Source organism: Dreissena polymorpha, chromosome 11 (genome assembly GCF_020536995.1).
Source record: "Dreissena polymorpha isolate Duluth1 chromosome 11, UMN_Dpol_1.0, whole genome shotgun sequence".
Lineage (NCBI taxonomy): Eukaryota > Metazoa > Mollusca > Bivalvia > Myida > Dreissenidae > Dreissena > Dreissena polymorpha.
The window spans coordinates 48,441,434-48,459,417 of record NC_068365.1 but is presented as its reverse complement, the minus strand read 5'-3'; the positions used below and the strand labels follow the sequence as shown (position 1 = coordinate 48,459,417).

At 33.6% G+C, this 17,984-nt stretch overlaps 3 protein-coding genes across 4 annotated transcripts in view; all 3 read right to left on the bottom strand.

Annotated features, from left to right (window-relative positions):
• The window catches only part of LOC127851859 (feline leukemia virus subgroup C receptor-related protein 2-like), a 29,119-nt gene extending 23,807 nt beyond the window's left edge, over window positions 1–5,312 (bottom strand). The window contains exon 1 of the mRNA XM_052385816.1: window positions 5,108–5,312. Coding sequence (XP_052241776.1) covers window positions 5,108–5,111 — 4 coding nt within the window. The 5' untranslated portion in view covers window positions 5,112–5,312. The remainder of the gene's footprint in view (window positions 1–5,107) is intronic.
• Window positions 1–17,984, bottom strand: part of LOC127851848 (uncharacterized) — a 425,589-nt gene that overhangs the window by 173,088 nt on the left and 234,517 nt on the right. The window lies entirely within an intron of this gene.
• LOC127849819 (uncharacterized) lies at window positions 10,865–14,954 on the bottom strand. The gene is made up of 6 exons (XM_052382572.1): window positions 14,856–14,954; window positions 13,855–14,023; window positions 13,133–13,473; window positions 12,734–12,988; window positions 12,232–12,418; window positions 10,865–10,911 (listed from the first exon to the last, which is right to left on the bottom strand). The coding sequence occupies exons 1-6, from the start codon at window positions 14,952–14,954 to the stop codon at window positions 10,865–10,867; spliced, it is 1,098 nt and encodes a 365-aa protein (XP_052238532.1).

Sequence of the window (17,984 nt, the reverse complement as noted above, 5' to 3'; positions counted from 1 at the left end):
TACATTCATGATTTGTTGATGGAGTCTATAAAAACAAAGGTCGGGGAAACATTCAATACCTACTCTTAAACTAATTTAAACATGAAAATAACAATTTAAATATGAAAATAACTTCTAAAAAAGACTGTTCCTCTGATTTAATGGACATGATAAAATTTATTACATTTCGGGTTTTTATTACAAAACGGGTTGTTACTGTCGACCCGAAATGTAATAATGCATCGCAACCCACTTTGTAATAAAGTATTACATTCATGATTTGTTGATGGAGACTTTAAGAACAAAGGTCGGGGGAACAGTTAATACATACTCTAATACTAATTTAAACATGAAAATAACTTCTAAAAAAGTATATATCTCTGATTTATTGGACATGATAAAATTTATTACATTTCGGGTTTTTATTACAAAACGGGTTGTAACTGTCGACCCGAAATGTAATAATGCATCGCAACCCACTTTGTAATAAATTATTACATTCATGATTTGTTGATGGAGACTTTAAGAACAAAGGTCGGGGGAACAGTTAATACCTACTCTAAAACTAATTTAAACATGAAAATAACTTCTAAAAATGTATGTATCTCTGATTTTATGGACATGATAAAATTTATTACATTTTGGGTTTTTATTACAAAACGGGTTGTTACTGTCGACCCGAAATGTAATAATGCATCGCAACCCACTTTGTAATAATTATTACAATTCGGGTTTTTATTACAAAACGGGTTGTAACAACGCCCAATGTCAGGTGAACGTTTGTAGTGAGTATAAACTTTAATATAAAGTATAACCCCATGGTTATGGTGTATTTAATCTTTGCGTTCGGATCAGTGATATGAGGGGATTAAAACTTCGTCAGTTTCAATAGAGTCAGTAAAGAATAATAAAACAAACAGTTCGGTCATTAGAATTTCTAATTTAATACGTATACTATGAGCATAATACTGAAGAAGAAAAAAAAGTTGTTAGTCTGTGCTTATAGACAATCCAGTTTGCTGTTCTCTGTTACATTGGATTCTTGAAAACGAATCGAAACATGGCCTGTGTTTGTTCAAATATTATCAGCAGGCAACCTAATTTCTTATGGCTGTTACTGAAACGATTTTTAATAAAACAACAATTCTTCGTACAAAAAGTAAGTGAGAAAATTGACGTTTACCAACTAAGGTGCGTTTATATGGCCACAACATGCACCGGAAAAGTTGCGATTGACCTTTGCTGTTTTAAAGGGACAATTCCAGGCCAGCGTTAATGTAGATACATAAGTAATGTCTTATTTAAAGATCCAAACACATTTGACTGACATGTATATTGATATAATGTTATGGGTACCCATCACACCAAAACACGAAATGTGAGAGCTCTTTGTCACGAGTCATTATTGTTAAATATGAATCAACAAATTATTCATCATGATATAAAATAAATAAGAAAACAATTCAAAATTAATAGCCTATGGAAAAGTAGATGACAATGTAGGCCATTATGAATATAGGGTAGTCATTCAATATAATACACAAGTGTCGTTATAATAAAATTGAACCATTCTTAAAAAAGTTATTCAATATGTGTTAAAGGCGCATATAAATGTAAACATTTAAATAAATTGAATGTCGACTTGAAGTAAGAAGCGTCAGAAAGATGTTTCTGTATGAACATTCAGAACAGTATATAGTATACAAAAATAAATGATAATTGATATTTCTTTCAATTTGCAATAATTATTAGTTTGCACTTTATTAAGTGCTGTTAACAAAGCAAAACTGACTTATACTAAAGATAATTCTTTTGTGTACAAAATGTAGTGCACCGTTGTAATAAGAATACAGCGTGAAAATGTTATTTAGCTTATTTTATACGTACAGTATACACAGTGATTTTTTCCACTACTAGGGAACAGCTTTTTTATGTATCAACGTATCTCCCAACGTAGCGACGTTCATGCATACTTACTTACATTCCCACTTACCTGTCATTGTACCTACCTTCCTGTGTAATTCAGTGTCTAACTTCCCGCTTTACTAACGCACCTTTCCTGTCAACAAACATACCTTCCTGTGAAATTATGTACTCACCTTCTTGTCAACATACAAACCTTTCTGTGTACTTACGTACCCACCTTCCTGCAAACATAGCTACCTTCCTATGAACTTAACTACCAGCCTTCCTGTCAATATACTTAACGTCCTAAAAACATAATCAACGGTCTACTTTTACGAACCCACTTACATGGTTAAATTTATAAAAAAAACACTATTTGCGATAATCTTAATAACCCTATTCAAACTTGAAATATATAATTGGTTTAATTTTTTTACAATTACCTACATAGTTCTTAGCTCACCATTCGCACAATATAAAGGACAAACAAACAAACTAACAAAAGCTTAGAAACAAACTAAGAATTATTCCACAACGATATAACTCTTACATAATGTGTATCCAATGATACGGATTACCTTAAATTAGAATATAGTGTACAACAACATAGAAAAGATTAAAAATAAAATTACATATTGATTTTAATTACGGTATGATACATACAAGATACTATATTTTACAGGCTGAATTTCTAACTCTATTCATACATGTTTAATAGACTTGTGCACATACGTTGGTACATGTATTTGTGAAAACTGTCATTAAACCGTTTATAAAGAAAAGCCGAAAACTAAAATATTTTGAATTATCTAAAATTACCATACTTGCAAAAAGATTAATAAAAGGTTCACCTTCACCAGATCGAAAGCGCTACCACTGGACCGTTCAAGAAAGTAATATAAAACAGTGTGCTTTTAATACACGTAGTTTCCAATTTATCGATAAAAAGCGATTCAAACTCTTTATAATTGTACACAATTTCATTGATGGTCATTGACCACAAACAGCCCAATCGCATCCACTGGTGCTCTACTTTCCAAACATTAATTTTGGCTAGCATAACCAAGGTACAGAATGTGATTGTTACGTATTAAAACGTGATGAAAATTAAACAAAATTCTATGAGACCGGTACGAAGCCATTAAACATGTATATGACTCAAATAAACATGGCCAATAACAATATACTGCTTAACAAAGACTGCATAATACTGTTAAAAGATTGACGAATCGACAATTTAAAAAACAGTATCGTGTTTCCACATATTGTCAAACAAATAAAATATTGTTTAAAACACACATATCACTGACAATATATATTAGCAAAACGACTGACAAATTCACAATTTATAATTGCTTAACAATAATGATTTTTTTATCCGAATATTGCCATACCTCTAAATGCTATATAATGAAAATTGTTTATTAAGGTCGCACACTACAAATTAAATTTAAGCACATGTAAAAGGCAATGAATTACGTTGTTTTTTACATTCAGTTTTTGTTAATGATGTTTCTTCGTTTTATATGTCAGAAAGTATCGATTGTAACTTCCAGCCACATACTTACTTTATTGTTCTTCTTGCTTAAACATGTTTCGCACATTAATTTTAACATGTTCATAGTACATAAGTTCGAGCCCCAAGCGTAATATTTATGACTAATTCTATTCACTTGAAGCTTTTAAAAAGCTTATTCTCAAATGGATTTTTACAATGTCCATATAATAATATCAAACAGATTCAATTAAGCATTGTTCCCGGCATAATCATTATTATATACCGTAATTACTCTAAGATTGTTGACACTCCAAAACTTCGGACAGCCCCGTTTTTAGACAAAATAATTATTATTTGCGACTCTTAATTTTCGGACACTCTATAGTTTGTTCATAATTACTGATTCTAAATTTTCGGACAATTTATTTTACAATGCCTTTTTACCAGAAATATGCCCTTATAAGCTTATCTGGTGACACTTTGATCATGTGTTTTTACAAACTGATTAAGGTCATTAAACCCGGCAAATAAATGCTATAAAGCAATGGACCATTACATTTGCGTAATTGGGTATATAACTATGTATACCGGTTATATACAACAGTATTATCCAACAGCTTCAAATTAAACACATATACAAGTAATTCATTCTATATTTTTTACATTCGTAGTATTTTACTAGCACGTGATATAATTCATTTACACAATTCACGCAATACACATTGCATACCCGTATCTGATCAACAGTGCAATTTTTTAAAGAGTGTCTTCAATTTGGAACACCTGTATTTTTGCATCTCAATTTTCGGACACCTGAATTTTTAATTATATTTGGTTTCATCTCCATTTTCGGACACGGGCAAACATAAATATGTTTAAGTGTTCCAAAATTCAGATTTATTACGGCTTACGCATACATTAAAAATACATAAACATACTCGCAAACACATGTGTACAAGTCACGATGTTGAAGAGTCTTCGTTGCATGTATATAATTCATCAATTTGAGTAGCTTTCATTCACTCACACATATTTTAAAAGCTCTCTTCCCTACCCTATGAATAGACTATTGTCATATTGTTTAATAACGCTTCGAGTGTCGACACACATTGACAGGCTGTACATTTGCACTACATGTCAATAAACTCGTCCGAAAGGACATACCTGAATAGTTTGTCACTGAAGCACTTTAAATTCAATATGTGTCCTGTATCGATTACTGTCGTTGTGATTTACATTAATTATGTATCCATGCAATTTTTCAACTGGAAGTGCTGGAGTAAATTCACTATAATTGTTCATATATATCCACACGACACATAATATCACGATTTAAGTTAAACCCCATGCCATTATAAAAGTAGCGCAGATGTGTCCATGCGCATTAAAACAAACAATTTTACACAAAAATCTTGCACTTAATTTACAAATTAACATCGAATAAAAAAAAGTCGAATTCGCGTCATGACCTAGACAGAAAGCACTTAACGCAATGACATTAAGAGTAAGAAAACATCCATTCTTTTAATACGATATATATTTAACCTGGGCCTTTTATGAGCTCTTACAAAATATAACCATCTTTTGCAAACCACTGGATGGAGCCTTACCTTGGCAGGTTCACGTGACGTCTCTCGTAACTCGTCTATACGATTGTAATGAACTTAGCACCACAAGTTAACATTATAAACATAATGTACAAACTACTTAATCTAACACACTTACCCATATTGTAGGGTTGAGTTAAGTTGCAATCAATACTTTAGTAGTTAATGGAATCCGGTACCCACTATCCGAACACATGTAAAGTTTGTCCATGCATGGTTGCCTACAAGGTTATTAACAATAACATTATATATTTAACGGACTCTTCCAGTGTCAAGAACAACGCAAGATTATTAATAAATAACTCAGCTTTCTCCGCAAACTATTAAATGCTTAAATCAAAGTCAAACATAAAAATAAATCTGCAAAATGTAACCTGCTTTACAAATACAACATATTCACGACCCGCATTTACAATCTCTACTGCAACACTGTTTCTTCCACCACTTGTAACCAAATGATTACGCCATTAAACTCACGCGTGTGTTGTATATATGATTCAATAATACTAGCTGTCTGCTAGTGCGGGTTCCTGTTATAACGGTATAAAGGTTCCAACCTCCACACACGCCATTGTTGATTAGGGAGATTCTTTACGTGCCTACACAATTTTACCTGCGTTCATAACTTTGCTCTTAAGTTTGAACATGCGCCAGTTACAGTATCTTTTCTTGCTAAGTCATTGAATATCGCGTAGTTCTAGTGAGCTGCTTTTGTATTTCAATCGCTAACTCCAGAAGCTTGCTTTGAGGACCAATGTTTTCCCACGCTATGAATACTTAATTGACAAAGTACCTGTAAGTCATTTATTGTTGTTTCCTTTTATTAATGAAAATGTGTTAATATGTTATCTAAACGTTTATTTGCTCATTTTATTGTATGCTTGATGTAGTTTATAGAGAAATATCAGTGAATTAAAACTGATAATTCACTGTTTCAAACAGTGAAAAATAACAGTGAAAATTATCGATTATCAGTTTTGACAGCCATTTTTTCGGCGTAGCTGTCTAACCTCATTTTTGACCTTAGATGACCTCATTCATGATAGGTCCCTCATGAATAAATCCGAATTGTGCATTGGCTAATAATACAAAAATCACCGTAAACATTGGATGCATATCATTTGAACTGAAATATGAATATATTGTAAATTACATGTTAATTACAATAAATTAAAAACTGTCATGATACAAAACATCCTCTAAACATTACATCGAAACGTTTCTCCTTAGTTTACGAAGCAGTATAGCATTAATCACATGTCTCTACATTAAAAGAAGCTATTGTTTCCATGCCGTAGCGGTCACGCTTAACACTACAAATACAGGATAGATTGCACTTTACCGGTACACAGTTGTTTACCACTATCGACAAAGCGGGGGTTTGGGAGCGGTAGCCCCCGATATTAAGGAAATATATAGGTGTTGGAAATATATCTTTCTTTGATTAATTATAATCCATATTTGCGTTTGTTAGTGTAAATAAGTTTCTTTGTACTTTGTTGTGATCATTTTTTATATAAAGGTCTGTCTTTCTGCAAAAAATTCATATCACTATGATGCTTGTTATATTGAGTCTTTTATGTGTACATTCTACTAACATCTTTACACATTATAACACATTATCTTTAATTTCATTCCAACATTATGTTCATAGTATTTCAGTGGCGAATATGTTTTCTTTTCCTATTGAAACTAATGTATTACTCTTTCAATTAAGAAAATCGAGTCATTACAATACTTATTGACAATAAAACATACAATTTCACCTCTTCTTGTTCTTAATTTCTTATTTGTTAATATAGTAAAATATATTATCTTATCATCACTCACTGCCTTCATTAAAATACATGGTCGCTTCATTCCATCTCCTTTCAATGGTCGCAAACATAACAACATCAATGCCGTATATCTTTTTAAAGATATTTCTTGTTTTAGATATCTTCGGTTTCCCCATTGTGACCCCCAATTTTACCAAGGGCGGCTAATCTGAATTGAATGTGTGTAAAAAGATACGGATAAGCGTCCTTTGAACATAACCTTTCGAGGCGCCCAACGAGGAATGATATTGTCAAGAAACAGGGTATAAAGATATTACCCATGGTGATGTTATATTTTGACAAAAATAATCATTTGTAAGCATAAACTATAAAGAAAATTTGTTGGATTTGGGGTAAAATCGATGTTCCACCTAATCCAACACATATCCTCAATTTATTCACAGATCTTGATAATGTGCATATTGCAGAAATAAGCGAACCAAAACGGAAATGTTCATATATAATTGTATAACGGCCATTCGACCAGTTATTTAAAATTGATAATGAATGCAACACGATAGAGCCGCTCTCTTAAATCGGGCGTATGGGTCGCTGTTCATGCAGCATCATTTTTGAACGCTTTACTTGCAGAAAAAACAATTATTACAAACATCACTTGCATCTGACAATTGTTTCTAACCCACCCGGACAGTTAAATAGGATTATAATACTTTATTTTGGGTTAATAAAAGTACTAAAATATAAGTGCCTATTATTTCGTCTGTAATATTAAATTCAAATGAAACTTTTAACAAATGGATGTAATACACTTGGCTTGTTATGCTGTCTTATTTCAAAAAGTCTTAATAAAGTCACAGAAAAAACGTCCAGCATTTGTTGTGCGTTTGTGGTGCAATGACATTTTACCAATATAAATATTGGCTGTAATATGTTGCAACAATTTTATGATGAGAATGAATAAACTATATTGATGAAATATAAGCTCACACTGTAATATGCAGTAAAATGTTGATAAAACAAAGGTGTAAACTGATGAAATATCGTGTAAGGTATAATTCATCATAAGTATTATATGTGCTCCGAGAGGGAGTATGTCGTGGCGGGGGATAATAACATATTAGTTAAAACAGTTAAAACACACACCGGAAAATAAAGCACACTGGTGTTATTTATCTCCATTCTATAGAGTTTCATTTACCACTCGGCCGTCAAGTTACGAATACTTCTATATTTGGATGTGGAAGACTGTGTAAAATCCCGCCTTTCAATATGTACAAGGTATTTGGACCATCATCTATTTTTCGGGCCTGACAGACAGGCGAACCGGGCGCCAGCCGCCTAAAGAATCTGAAAGTAACGACACAAACACTGATTGCATTTGGAAAGCTTTTGTTAAATATGAAAATTTCCAGTAATAAATTTCTAATTAATTGCACATGTTACCACTGCAGTCCCCAATCTTAACACATAACATGGATTTCGTACTTAATATTAATGCCCACTGCGCATAGGTCGAGAAAAGAATTATATAACAAGTGTCATTAACTGAACACATGCCTTCCATAGTCTCATTTATAAGACGCGAAAAGAATTTAGAGGTACGTTTTATATGGGCTAAATTCTTTGGAACGTCTCATAGGGGAAAAATCAAAAATGTGTTGGACACCAGACAGTTTAAATTTTCATCAATTTGCGTAAAATTGCATAATAACATTACCAACCCATTCAGTTTTAGTTCAGAAGTCCATTTTTACCTCAAATATCGTCGAATTGAAGTTAGAAAGGCATACATTATTCAGTTAAACTTCTGCTTAAATCACAACTCTATCACTGACCTCTGGCCGTATTATGAAACATTTTTAAATATCAACCAATCAAAAGAAGGCATTACAGTGTAACGTGTACGCGTAATTTTTCTATTAATGTCATCTTAGTAATTCGTCAGCGAGTGAATTCGGAATGAATATGCGCATGTTTACTACCGTTATTTTACTTGGAACATGTGACAAATAATTTTAAAATTGTATATTATTTCATAAAACTGAAATGATGATAAATTGCAGCGTTTCTACTTACAAAAATTACCAGTCCAACGTGTGTCTGATGTACATTACTGAAACTCGAACACTGACAAAACCTTTTCTGTAAGTATAAGTTAGTAAATATTTTATTAAAGTGACATGTGCAAACATATATAGAAATAACAACAGACTATTACAACAAGGCATGTACCCGGCCCAAACGGGCCTATAAGGCACATTATACATGATAAAACATTAAGCATGAAAACAGTCAGCGATTCAATGGTCAGTAACATAGCCAGTAGATCAAGAATTATCGACATGGTAATATCACAAATTCAAACGTAAATCAAAATAGTCTTCATTGTAATTAGGCAAAATATCTGTGCTAAATTGTCATTAAGTCAAGTAAATGAATAATTTCCTGCTAAATCACATTCCATAATATTTCATATAGCGCCAATCATAGCGACATCTTAGTTCTGAATTGAATGTAGTTACATAATTTGATTTTAATCAAAACTCATACTTCAAAGTATATGAAGTGATTAAAATAATCAACCTTGTACGAAAATTAAAACTAAGGGTGAAACGTAAAACAAGCTCATATTTATTGTAATATTTAAATAAAAGTGTATTCTTAAACGAGACGAAAGATCACGATTTACACTTCAAGAAAATAAACAATATCAATGTTTTTAAGTACGCGATTGATGAATTCAGAACATAAAACATTAACAAAACGCCACATGTATACTATACTAGTGTTATACATACGCTTAACATGGATGAAATGTTTACAAATTTATCACAGTCTCTCATGTCTATACATTCATCACTTGTGAGAAGTTCACTAAGATAACATATTCTTTTATTTTGGTATAAGGGCCACTTCAAGACAAAGTGCATTTCATCTTCAACTGAGGCAGTATATTCCATATAAACACACGCACTTGCACGTGCTCTTTCACACACCCACACGCACGCGTACTCACACACGCAACCGCGCACGCACATATACACACGAAAACACATAAGGAAAGACATAAATAAAGAAGGTTCACACAATGAAACGTCAAATGTGTGTTGCATTGTCAAAATTAAGAAAGATATTAAGAAATCAAGTACTTATACCATATAAGACAAAACCAAATTGTTCATTGTGTATGCAACCAAGACGACTTCATTAAATACGAAATAATAAAAAACAACATGAAACACAAACCCCACGTACAAAAGAGGTTCAATAACGTGTTCCTTTTTTATTTCGTATATGATGAAGTCGTCTTGGTTGCATACACATAGAAACATTTTGGTTTTGACTTATATAGTATAAACATAGTTTACATTCTGTATCCCGAAACATTAACAAAAGAAATTCCAATCTGGTATTCTGGAAGCATCCAAGAGAAATCTTAAACCAAAATTTACTAACAATTTCTGCTCACTAATAATGTATGCTCACCGAATGGAAAAAAATCAAACCGTTAAGAATATGTTTAGAGTAAAGATCAATAACGTTAAAAGCCCGTAAATGAAAAGGCTATCACTTACACGAATTTTAAGATTTTAATAAAGATTTTCTCAAAGCTTCTAGAATATCGACACAGGTTTACTTAACATAACGTTCCATGACACGTTTGCCTGAATCAAGCCGTTTGGAAAGTTTTGCAACCTTTGCAACAAATTTAGCACCGTCCATGAAAGTCTATTCCTGTTAAGTTTTGATAAGCTTCATCCAATGGTTTCCCAACACCTCCGGTCAACTTCCCGTGTCGTGCAAGTGTATCGTCAGTCAGTCTGTTACCGACTTATCTTATGCTGTCTGCAATTATAACGAAAACAAAAAACTACAGTCTCTGAAACAATTTTCAAAACCAGAAAGTTACAAACAATGACGAGTGCATGTTCAGAAAACATTAAATAAGTTCACTGCTTCTTTAGTAAATGCAATGCACGTTGTTGTGGTTGTTTCGTTCTTAAGTATTTACCTTTAAATTCTCTATTCAAAAACTCATTGACAAGATTGGTCTCGATGTTGTTGCCTCTGCCTCCAGAAAGATTGATCGTTCTGTTTCATATGAGATCTTGTCTCAACCTTTCTGGTAGAAAGCCGTTCCAGCCTGTAAATTCAGAAAGTCAAGTTATGTTGAACACGTTTATTAATAAAGAAATATATTTATTGAGGCCATGTGTTTAAAAAAAAAACGTTTGTGTATTGTTTTTGATGTTGTTTTTTTCCAAGTAAAAAAATTGAACCACAAGCCAAAAAGTTTATTATAATGCTTACTTGCGATCAATCTGTGGCCAAGAATAGTGTACTTTGTGTGATTGTTTTTTATGAATTGAGGCAAGTCACACTTCCAGTACAGGGTTATCATTGGCCCATCGTTCTGGCGAACCGCATCCCGTCTAATCATGTCGGACAACCCTCTCCATAACAGCATCTTGACATACTCAAATTTTCTGTCAATTGTATGACTGGCAATGTGAGAGCGCTTCATCGAATTCCGGCAATCGGCAGAACAGAACCAAACTTCATCTGTACATAAACTTCGAGATAAATTCGTAAGACATATAATTTTCAAAGGAAAGCTTCACAAATTTCTATTTTTAAGACTGTTTTTTATATTTATCTTTGTTAAAAATATTTCTATATAAAAGATGTTCGTTTTCTTCCAAAGATACATTACAGGTGTACTGTTAGTTTATGTACCTTCACCGGGAACTGTTTCCTCTGTCAAACCCACGCATTCCAGATGAAACCAAACACCTTCTGTACATGCAACAATTTTCGCATGCAATCATCACAGCACCCTCGATATCTAGTTAATGTATTCAAAACACAACCTTTAAATAATGTTATACGTTCAAAGTAACATTTGTATACACGCCGATTATGCTTCACTAAAAAAATATGATTTTCAATACTGTTGTACAGTTATAAATTTTAAATTGCAGAAGTTTATTTGATTACGATAGTTTAACGAATATGTTATTGTTTGCAAGGAGGGTTGAAAAAGAATGATAAATAATAAAATTAGTATCATCTTTTTAACTGTTTGTCTTACCCACCTTCCTTGCAAATGCAGTATTCATATGTGTCCTCTACGGTAACGTCGTCCCATACCGTATCAACAATACAGGTTTACACATAATTCAACGCCTTCTCTGCTTCTGCCGAGGTCATTGTGGGCACAGTATCGAGGCTGGGAAGGTCAAGCATTTCCATTGAAAACAGCAGAGTGTAGCCCTCTGTGACAAACTGCGCATTCGGAATAACAAACAATGTACAAAGCGAAAAAAGCTGATAATAATAAAGTGGCTATTAAAAGACGTTGTCTCTCAATTCTTTCAAATGAGTTATAAAATAAATGTGTTTTGTTTTGTTTATCTATGAGCAGTAGTAGTGATGTTGTTATTGTGGTTTTTGTTATATGTACAGGTTAAAGCTCGATTAGGATTTAATGATATTAAATGGTAAAATAGTTCCTTCAGAAAGTCGGACACATAGTTAAATGTTTCGGAAACATTTTTCGAGACAGAACGTTGATTGAAAACTTTTTTCAGATGGAAAAGCGTCCCTTTTTCCGTGGCACTGCTTCCGCTAAACATCTTGTTCATTGTGTCCTGTTAAATAAACATAATTACTTAAAATGACATAAACTATAATAAAAAAGTTATTGCTGTTAGAATTTTCACTGTAAAGAGCAATTTTTAGTCATTTTACTATAATCAATTACTACCATTCTGACCAAACTTGCAATAATTATTTTATACACTCGTGCTAATCGCAGTAACTGACGATTATTAACTTTAAACAGAGGGATTGGAATAAAATAACTAAATTCAAAACAAATCAGCCTCTCAGATGGGATGTACCGAACCAGTGATCAGTGAACCAGTGATATATCAGTGAACCAATATATATTTTTAGTGATTTACCTGCATCAAAAGCATGCGCTTGTGAAATTCCTGCGGAGCAGGTTCCAAGCCTTGTAACCTATCAAGAGGTGTTGCGCCGTTGGCTCGAGCATTCTGAGCATCTACGTGCCGCTCACAAGATAAGCCGTCATCCCAAGTGATAATCCTGAATGGATCACCATCCTCCTTTAGCGGCACGTACTTCTGCAGGCCTTCAAGTATTTTGATCACGCCGGCAATACTTGATGGAGGTTCATCTAATACTCCAATGTTAAACTGTTGAAGACAAAATATATAAAATAATGGTTGTAAATACATAATGAGAATATGAATCAATAAAACATCTACATAACGAATACGTGATATTATAGTGGCTGTTAACTTCTTCGACCAATCGAGAACATAAATTATAATTCATACCAGTTCACTCTTTTCACAGCTCTCTGCATGGAACGCGTGCTTCGTACTTTTAATGACATTGTCTTCCAACGGCTGGAATAAAGGCATGTACGCCGTAACAATGCGTTGCACCATTATGCTCATGTGCTCCCTTATCGTACTCGCTTCGTCTTTTGTGACGCAGAACTTTTCTACAGGAATGTCCGACGAACGGATGGTCATTTCATCATCAAAATGGGTAGTTCGAATTCTGTTTTTGACCATAAACGCCAGTGTCCAGTTTTTGTACTGGTAACCGTGATTTCTCGTTTGGTGTTGAGCTTTAATCTGCTTCCCGACATTATCCCTGCAGATGGTATCCCCTGGAAATAACGTTGTTTGCAGGCAAATTACATTTGCGTTAACTTGACCACACACACATCTGTTATAACCCCACATTAAGTACAGGTTGGTCATTCCTTAGCTGTTAAAACAAATATAAATAGCAAATACTCTACAAAGCTATTTATATTGTTATTAAGTGAATAAAATCTAATCCATTTGCTTTTAACAATCAAACCATGAAATATGATTACGTATTGTTGTAAGTTTGTTCATCGTCTAGTATTTTTCCTGAATAATAATTCTTACAATACACGTTACACACGTGATACCTTTAGGAACGCTAGGATCGCCGTAGGGAATCGTAATGTCTGCTTCGTCTTCTTCAATATCACGCTATTCATCGTCAGATAGTGCATCACCGGAAGATGATGATCTTGATGAAGATTCCGATGTTGATGTCAATTCCGAAGCTGTTGATGAACTTATATTAGGATCAGTTCCTGGATCAGTTCCTAACATTGTGCCGGCGTTTTCAGAGTCTTTTTGAATTTCTTCTTCATCAGTGTCTCTTCCCGGCCGCACATATTTCTGTTAGAAAACATTAAGTTCACTTCACAGCTGCATAACAATTGCATTATTTAATAAAACTTGTAAGAATGATCTCCGCGTTTGGTCTTTGACAAATATTTATATGAGAAATAAATACCTATTTACACTGGCATATAGACAGCTTATTCTGTGTAATTTAACAAATGTTGGTTAGAAATAAAAACAGTATCATATCAGCTTTAACAGTACTACTTTAGTCGATACGAAAAACCTCTGCGGTCATGTACACTATTCAAATGCGTCACATGCATTAAGCCCCGTTTTCCAAGAGCGCCGCTAAAATATGCCACATGCATTAAGCCCGGTTTTCCCAGACCGCCACTCGAATGTGTCACATGCATTAAGCCCCGTTTTCCAAGAGCGCCGCTCAAATGTTTAACATGAAAACAATTATGTCCTATGGAATGAGTGATATATTGGACGTCATCTATTGATGGCGTTCAATTGAACGAATGTTTATGGGGTCTAAGTTTCGTTAAGTTGCAGGTTATAGCCGCTATGGGAAAACAAGGCTGCATTCAAGTAACACATTTGAGAGGCACTTTGGATAAACAAGACTTAATGCATGTAAAACATTGAGTTGCGCTATGAGAAAACCGGTCTTAATGCAAGTGACGTATTTGACAGGCATTCTGGGAAAACGGGGCTGAATGCATGTGGCAAAATTGTTCAATTTCTTTGTTCGAGTTCACTTTTCAACTATGGCTACATCGTATTTATTATATACATTTAGCGTTTGTTATTTGACACTTTAAGAAAAATTAAAATACCTGGTGAAGTTTTAAATGAAGGTTGAAGAATGTACATGTACCTGAAGTTCCGATTTCCACGTTAGGAGATCTTCATCAAAGGTCCGCTTCAGACTGTCTAGGCAGGAAAGCATGGCATCTTCCCCAACACTGAATCCCATTTTGTTGAAATTCTGAAAAAGCTGAAATAAAAATAAATCAAAATTTGGTATTGCATAAACTTGTTAATAACTATGCCTGTACATGAGTATGTTACCTAAATATCATATTAAAAGCAAATTTCGTGGGTAGAAAGCCGTACCGAACGTTTACATCTGGCTCGCCACATCTGTACTGCATTCATTTTCTGAAGTAATGACGCATTTCGTGGTCGCGAATACCCCACTATCATGGACAGAATTGTTGCAAGAACGGGTGTGATGTTTTCAGGTTCACTAAAATGAACAGTTTAATAAATAATAGTGTGTATATACATATTCTGAGCTGGTGAATGCAATAAAATGGATAGAAATTAATATTAATAAAACCCCCACACACCACATATTTGACATACTATTTCATTGATTTTATTTCATAAATTATACAATATTTATATATTACACCTACCTTCCAGCTGTTTTAGTCATTGATGCTTTGAGGATTTCTGTTAAGTATGCAGCTGAATGCTGGAACCCTTAACAGTAGCCATGGCAGCATTTGGTATCTTTCCCCTACTAATTATAGTCTTGACATCCTTTCTGGTTTGTTTTGCAAGCAGTGTTATCAGCGCACTTCTTGCGTTTTTTTTCAGGTAATATTTAAATCCCTGACTGTAACGATAGGCGGCAAAGTACTTTGCCCCAGATGATTGCACTTTACCACGTTTCTACACAAATAAAGGGTAGATTAATTATTTAATTTATTAAATATTGTTTATTAAAATTATATTAATTTATATAACATTAAACGGGCATATCGACGTCTTATACCCTACAAGATAATAAAACAATAAACTTATATTATCATAAGCACATACTAAATGATTGTTTGACACACAGGTTTTGTTCATATAAGCTACCCGGAACCTATTTATTATTATAAAACTTTGTCGAATAGACACTTTGCGGGCGCGGTAACATTCTTACATAAGTAAACTCTTATGAACCTAATGTACATTGAAAACGCGAAACGCAGACGCGCTTCTGATCACGATGATGCACAGCGGAAAATCGTTTAATTGAAGTGAGCGGATTGTGAGGGTTTAGTTTCAAATCTCACTCAGAGCTGGTATCGATCATACTATTTTTAAACATGTTATTATTTTTCTTTACATTTTATCACATCAGATTTTATATTGCAAAAAGCTATAAATTAAACGAATATCATCATTAAATGAAAACTTCGTCGATATGCCCTTTTGAACTTATTCAGATTAATAAAGAAATGAATGAATAGAAATCATCCAATTTTATTGAACTTTTTTTTTAATAAAGTCAAAATGCACGTTTAAACGAAAAATCAGGTAATCAGGTAACGAGGTACATTAAAAAATAAAGATATAATATTTCTCAATGTTCCACAAGAATGATACCTTTTGAGTCTCCGATTGTGGCATGGACAACTTCCCTTTTCAGGAAATGTTCGAGGTTTCTTCGGTGATACCAAACAGTTTTTCTTTGGCAAGCTGCCCTTCACTTGCAGCCTTCAACAGCTTTTCACATGTAGAGCACAGAAACCTTGTGTCCCTTTTTTCAGCTTAAGGAGTCACCTCCAAATTTAATACACTTCTTACCGATTGTTCAGAACTTTATCCGACAGTAGTGCTGACCGCTTATAGCCCTTTCCCCTGGATTCAAAATTACAATTACAATTGATACACTTCATGATTAAAAAGATGAGTAGATATCTTTTTTTATACAGCGTTAACGTGTTTTAATCCGCCTCATTGTTATCCCATTGCGAATACTGGTTGACTGCGAGTCATTGTCCAAGACGCAATAAAAGGCGCGTTCCAGAGGCGACCTCCTGCAGAGCTTATACCAACGAGGCGGCACTTTTCAAAGTCCTTCGTTTGACCATTACGTCATCGCACGGGTCTGCGTGTATCCACTAGATTGCCCGCATCGTTTTGAGAAGTGAATAAGCAGGTGGATGACAATCCAAATAACGACAAGTAATCATTAGATTCTAAGCTATTTATATGATTCTCCCGAGTGACTGACTACCTTGTATATCTATAGGAGGCGCGTGTTGTTTAAATAGACGTGGAAAAAATATTTGAAGAAATTAAAAGTAAACACAATAATTATTTTAATTTCGATTTGAAACAAGAGCAAAAGAAGATAATTGATTTAGTATTGAATGGACAGAGCGTTTCAGGCGTACTTCCAACGGGGTATGGAAAGAGTATGTGCTATATTCTACTGCAGTTGCTGTTAAACCAGGTAATACTCAATTCTTTGTTTGTTACAAGTGTGTTATCAAAATCAATATAAATCAATATAATCCAGTTTGATATTGTGTTTTTAATGTTATCGACGATTATGTAGTAGTAGTAGTAGTAGAAGTAGTAGTAGTAGTAGTAGTAGTAGTAGTAGTAGTAGTAGTAGTAGTAGTAGTAGTAGTAATAGTAGTAGTAGTAGTAGTAGTAGTAGTAGTAGTAGTAGTAGTAGTAGTAGTAGTAGTAGTAGTAGTAGTAGTTATCAACATCCTAATTGGTGACTGAATTCAACAAACGGATCTTATAATTAATATTTACTTCGGAAAGTTATTTTGTTCGTATCTGCTTGAACTTGAAAAGATTAACTTTGATATGGAATACAAACGTATATAATATTTTGCAGCGGGACCAAATCTCCACCAACTTATCATTTGTAGTGCCCCCACTGATAAGTCTTATGATGGACCAGATGAAAGAATTGGAAGCACATGGGGTGAAGTCTGTTTCCATCACTCATTTGCATCACCTTAATTTTGAAGGTTTGATGTGCTGCTTTTTAATATCAACCAGTTTCCGATTTACTGTTTAAAATTGAAGTAAATATGTACTTTTTTTTTATGAAATGCATTAAATACATAAAATGCACGAAAATACCGTTTGTGATAACAGTAAGTATGTTAATGACTACGAATGTTGAAGATTTACATAATTTTTTTACAAATGCTGCGTTTAAGTATATTTAACATATTTTGCAGAGCTCTCCTCATCGCCC